The 6,000-nt window shown below is 34.5% G+C and overlaps 1 protein-coding gene across 2 annotated transcripts; it reads right to left on the reverse strand.

The window, feature by feature from the left end:
- Positions 1-297: 297 nt before the first annotated feature.
- Positions 298-2,173, reverse strand: LOC130725879 (uncharacterized). 2 transcript variants are annotated; one of them, XM_057577068.1, is made up of 2 exons: positions 1,802-2,173; positions 298-497 (listed from the first exon to the last, which is right to left on the reverse strand). In XM_057577068.1, the coding sequence occupies exon 1, from the start codon at positions 2,080-2,082 to the stop codon at positions 1,813-1,815; it is 270 nt and encodes an 89-aa protein (XP_057433051.1). In that variant the 5' UTR covers positions 2,083-2,173; the 3' UTR covers positions 298-497; positions 1,802-1,812. The 2 variants fall into 2 exon arrangements, with proteins under 2 accessions (XP_057433051.1, XP_057433050.1); XM_057577067.1 differs by having other exon boundaries at positions 298-494; positions 1,802-2,172.
- Between the last annotated feature and the right edge of the window lie 3,827 nt (positions 2,174-6,000).

A 6,000-nucleotide genomic window follows, 5' to 3' on the forward strand; every position in this document is an offset into this window, starting at 1 on the left:
ACTTAAATAGCCGTAAGAGATATGAGGATGAGGTGTTTGGAAAAACAGAATGTCATACAACACATTCTTTCAGTTGTGTGAAGCTCATGAGCTGCTTATTTTATTGAATCGAACACGATCAGTTCAGTCAAAATGATGTGCTAGATTCGAATGCAAATAGCACCAAACCTACATTCAGTTTTTGCCAAGTAAATCAATTCTGGCACAAAATCTAAGCATAAAGGAAAGCCGTCCAACTGAATGAGCAGTTGGAAGATAAAATCATCACATCAAGAGAGCTCAAGCGCGAGAACCAAGTGAAAATGTATCTTCTTCTTTCATACATTCAACAACATTTAAGTGCAAGGAAATTGAGTATTGTATCAAATAGAACTTATTTTATCATAAACAATGAAATACACTGAAGCTGACAGTGTCCTTCTGCCTTGATTTTTCAGTTTTTAAAACAAAAAAGATAAAGCAAGCCAATCATCTCCATTTCAAATACCAGGACCCTGCTAAAAGAAAGGCAAATGTATCAACCAACCAATAAAAAAAAGGAAAATATGAAACAGATGAAATTAAAAGCATAGAGTAAATACAGAGTTAAGAACAAGTATTATCCATTGACACCAATAGAGTCGTGGTAATGTTTCATGAGTAATAACTGACCTAGAATTTGCTAGAGTAAAGTGTCTTTTAAAAGAATAACTATGAGACGTGTTGACAGTTGAAACATAAAGAAAAACTAATTTGTTGGGTAGTTACTTTGGAATTTATAATTGCCCCTAAAAATAACTATTTGAAGGCTCCATTTTAGGATGTTGGTCAAAACAACTTATGTAAGATGTCAACATCCCAAAATATTGATAAAAAAAAATCAGACCAATAAACCATGAAACATTGTCTTCATTCGTTTAATGACTGATCTAATGTTTAAAACATTACTTCACAATGCTTACTTAAACAAGTCTATTCATGGCATCAACCCAATAATAATTGTAGAAAAACTTTGACAATAATTTGTATGGTAGTTAACTTCTTGATTAGTATGGTAGCCCAATATTATTGCTTATGGAAGAACTTAGACAACAATTTCCATGGCAGTTAAGTCAGTTAGTACGACAGTGATGCCTATAACTACGGCAACAATCAGTTCCCCAGAGAGTTCTTTTACAAGTAGCAATTATTCAAATGAAATAAAACCTACTTCTACTTGTGAATTCTTTAAATTACTCAAATATTATAATGTCATTTTATATTTGAACCTACATTGTAGTTTGTGATATCATGTTCTTGCAAGCTATTATTCCCCTACATCATTTCTTTTGTAGCGTCAAACTAACCAAGAACTTAACCAGCAAACAAATTTCTAAGTTTTTCCACAAGCAATAAAATTCAGGTGCAATGCCATGGATAGACTTGTAACTAAGAACTATTAAACATATCTGAAAACTCAAATCAATGACTGCAACAGTGTTTCATAGTATAGAATCCCCTAACATTTCTTTGTTTTCATCATCTCCTACACAAAATTCTGAACTAGGGATCTAAAACAAACACATCGAATCATTGTTACAAATTATAATCACAAATGAAAACACATAAACTAGAAATGAAAACAGAAACAAATTATTCATGATTGTAACAGGCACATGTATAACAAATTCTGAAAAATGCCAAAATCTATTCAATCAACAGCTACAACACCACAATTCATCAAATCCAGGTATCAGAGAAATTGAAATTTGAAACATGGATCATGAAATTAAAATCACAAAAAACGCAGATCCACGAAGAACAGAAGGGGAAAAAACCTCACCTGAATTCGAATCAATGATGAGCATTAGCGTGCGCCTGCATGTGCTCGAGATGGCGGCGCTCCTTAGGGAGATTAACAAGGTAGGAGAAGATCATGCCGCCATAGCAGACATGGAAGAGAGGCTCAGGGGAACTGGTTTCGATGTACTTCTCGCAGTAATTGTCCAAGCCTCGCTTGATGGAGTTCCGAATGTAGCTGAAGGACAGCATCGGCTTCACGTGTTCAGGAATCTCAGTCACCTTCTTCCCCTTGATCTCGTTGTAGAATCTCCTCATCGCCATTGTTGACCAAACCCTAACGCGATTCCCAAATTCCTCTTCTCTCTCGATTTCTCGATTGCGAATGAATGTCGATTTTGCAAAATGGGTAGTTTTGGTTTGTGTCATGTGGTTTATAGTCTTTTCTGCTTGTGACCCGACCCGGTTTTGCTAACCCGGTGAAAAATTCTAGGCCAATAGGTTGGCCCAAGGAGATTAGGGCCCAAACACAATGAGAAAGATCAAGCTTGTAATAATTGTGGAATGATTTGTTGGAAACTTGTTGACGGATTTCATACAAGGTCATCACCGTTATTTTTACCATTTTTATCGACACATCCTACAAGCATCGAACCTGTATGAGACTCGTAGGTATAGTAGAAGGATGATAAGTCGGAAGATCGATAACAGCGGTAGGAGTTTAAAGTGGGGATTCTGGGCTAAGAGGCTTTATTTGGGTGTTGTTATGGTAACTAAGAAGAAGGTGGTGGTGGGAATGAGCGTGTGGAGAAGTATCAAAATGGGAGACCTTACTGGTAACTTAAGCGAAATTTTCTCTATCAACTCGGGGAGCAACTTAGCTACCCCTTCAGACCATGGGCGGATCCAGGGCTCGGCCAACCTAGGCACTTGCCCACGCTTCGTGGCAAAAAAAATTTATTTGGGGCGTAGGGCCCTTTTTAGGAAAAAAAGACAAGGGCAGCCTAGGCAAAAAAAAAAAGCAAGCCAAACTGCCCTACCCTTCATCTTTTGTTTCTTGCTTCCATTCTCTCTCTCTCGTTCAAGGCTTCTAGCACTTGTCTGCTTGCTCTTTCTCTCTCTCTCATTCAAGCATCTGGGGGTCCAACTCTGCTGCTAATTTGAGAGCTTGTTTGTGTCCTTTTTGCTTTTATTTTATGAGAAGTGTATTTTTTATTCACGAGGATGCAAGATGAGAGGGATATTAGGTTTTTTGCTCTTGGATTTGCATTTCCTTAATTATATTGTGCATTTGTCCAATTTTATGATTGTGATAAAGAATCAAGATTCAAGGATATGTGAAGAATCAATCTCATAATTGTGTTGTGCATTTTTTCCAATAGAGTATTGTTGTTGTTGATTGATGATTTGGTTCCTCCACATGAATAGCTTGCAAGTAGCCAGATTTCATCTTTCTCTATGAGTGAGGGAATGGTATATTCATTATTGAATGTTGTATCTTGCTGGTAGAAGTGCTTTAAAATGAAATGGAATCCCTATTAGATGAAACCATAACTGCCTTATTTATTTTGCTAAGCGAGCCTATTTTAATCCATGCAACATCTAAATTTTTGTTAGTACTAGTTATTATGATGATTCAAACAGGGCACACACACAGTTTCAAAAAAAAAATATTCGCCACACACACACACTTAAGTATCAAAATATATTCTCATTTTAAATGTTTAATAAAACCTTGGACAAAATATTAATTGGTCCATAAAAATAATCGGATAAATTTTACCATTGAAGTAAAAAAAAAAACATTTTATTTAAATAAAATCTTCTACGACGTCGGGAATTGCCAACTCTTCGACAAAGTTGGGGAATCGTTTGCCCTAAAAATAACTGTAATTACTAAGGTAATCAATTTTATAGTCAAAACGTTCGGAATACAGTGTATGTCGTCGCTCAGATATTACTAAGGTCTAACGTCACCTATATCAAACACCTTACCTCGCTAAGGCATCCCTAGTACTATCGAGCACATATCACAAATAATTCACAGAAAGTAATACTTAATATAATTTAAGTAATAATAACTAATAAAACCGGGTCTTACAATAATCATCAATAAGGGTTGCAAAGTATTTATATTCAGCTTGAGATAAAACAGAAGACACACCCCAAAAATTACTATAAACTATATCAAAACATTTGACATCATGGTGGGCATGATAAAGAAAATGAAAGGATTTGTATCTAGACAAGTTAGAATCAAAAAAGACATAAAAAATAACGGTTTTATTTTTTAACAATCTATTTTTTAGTATTGAGAAAAAACAATGGAGTTCGGATGCCCTAATTTTCTATGTCAATCCTCACATGTATTTGGAAAAGCATTACAAGCAAAAGACTACGAAAAGGAAACAGGAGCAAAAATAATTGAGGCTTTGAACTTGAATGCTCTCTTTCTGCTTTCGTATTTGCCAAATAGGTTTTTACGTTTGTGTTTGAAACAAGATACATCCTCAAAACTGAATAGGAATGGGGTGGGAATCGAGGAGCAGTTTACTCAATTGGGTTTCAGCGCGGGTAGGTAGAAGTAAGATAAGGGCTTTGCTGCCCTGTCAACAAAACTGTTTCTTTTTTTAATTTTCCTTCTCTGATTTAGTTTCAAGGTAATTTTGTGTTATTTTCTTTAGCTCTATTTAGTAATCAAAATCGGTTTTTGCTTGCGGGCATAAAGATTGATAAATCAATATTGGAAATTGTTCAGGATGGTGTCACCATGAACTGCTGAAGCATATGAAACACCCTCCATTTTCAAGTACCATTTCTCTCAATGTCTGAAGCTTCTCAACTGTAGAAATCACAGGCACTATAATCATCGGCATTCGCGACCTCCCTACTCTCCACGGCTCAAACTCAGATATCTTCATCTCTTTTTTGAAATGAGATATCTTCATCTCTTGTTTGAAATGAGATATCTTCATCTTGAATTAAGACTTAATTGATTTAGGTTTTATTTTTTCTCATTTAGTTTTTTTTTTTCAAATCTTCACGAATTGATTTATGGTTTTTTTATCTTTCCATAATATTTTGATTTTTTGATATCTTCCACGACGACGACTCAGGTATGTTCTCCACGACGGCTAGGTCTGAGTCCTCCTCTTCACCCTAGCTGCCATTATGCCTTCATCACCATCTCAGGTAATGTAAGTTGTTTGTAGTTGGGTTCTTTTTGTAGATTCTTTATACATGTCTTGTAATGTAAACTCTTTTTAAGAGTTAAATTATTAAATCTTATGATCACTAGGTGTTCTAATCAAGCCATAAGTATCTGAAGAAGCTCACTTAAATTAACCTTTATTCTCTATTTCTATTGTACCTAAGATTTTGTAACTTAGGTACTTTTGAAAATTAAAAAATCATTAATTACGATTAAACTTTGATTTTAAATTTATTATATTATGTTGATAATATTATTATCTTGATGGATTGTAAAAAAAAAAGTATTGTGTTTGAGTGTTTGAATAAATTATAATTTATAACTATCTTTAAAAGTTGGGATTTACAATTCATCCCCTCTAATTAAAAATCTCGTCTAGTAGTGAAAAAAGTGATGATGTTACTTTCTCACACTATCCTCAGGGTTCTTTGGTTGTGCTAACATATGGCCTATACTTTTTGATAAAAATACTCAATGATACTAATATTATAAATTTCTTAAGAGTGTCATACCAGGGCCAAAGGGTTAGCAGTTGTTTTTATAACAATAGAAGCAAAGTAGCATTTACACATTGCAACCTTAAGCACATGGCTTTGTCCTTTTGTAGCGTGTATGCTTTGATATAAGCCAGATAAACACTGAGCTTTGCTCAAAGCATCCATCCAGGAATAAACCCATTCGCTTGTTGAGCTTGAGTTGTTGCATCCATCTGATCTAAAGCCACACCATTGTACCTATAATCAGAACCAATATGCAATGTGGGTGAATTTGATCATGACAAATTAAGCATGCTAGAGATGAGTGACTATGATTTTCTTAAACTAAACAAGGGATCTTTCTTAGAAAGTTATTCCAGTCTGGTTATATCTTACAGAGTTAGCATATATATATATATGCTTGTAAACAGTGACGGCTGCAGAAGTTTGATGTTGTGGGGGCAAAATTTACACATAAATTTACAGTCTTAAAATCATAATATATTATTATTAAAAGTTTGAATACATATCATAATTGTTCTATACGAATTTTCA

The sequence above is a fragment of the Lotus japonicus genome, chromosome 6, assembly GCF_012489685.1.
Source record: "Lotus japonicus ecotype B-129 chromosome 6, LjGifu_v1.2".
NCBI classification, from domain to species: domain Eukaryota; kingdom Viridiplantae; phylum Streptophyta; class Magnoliopsida; order Fabales; family Fabaceae; genus Lotus; species Lotus japonicus.

Coding starts and splice junctions, on each gene's coding strand:
- LOC130725879 (XM_057577068.1), bottom strand. CDS start 2,082: ATGGCGATGAGGAGATTCTACAACGAGATCAAGGGGAAGAAGGTGACT.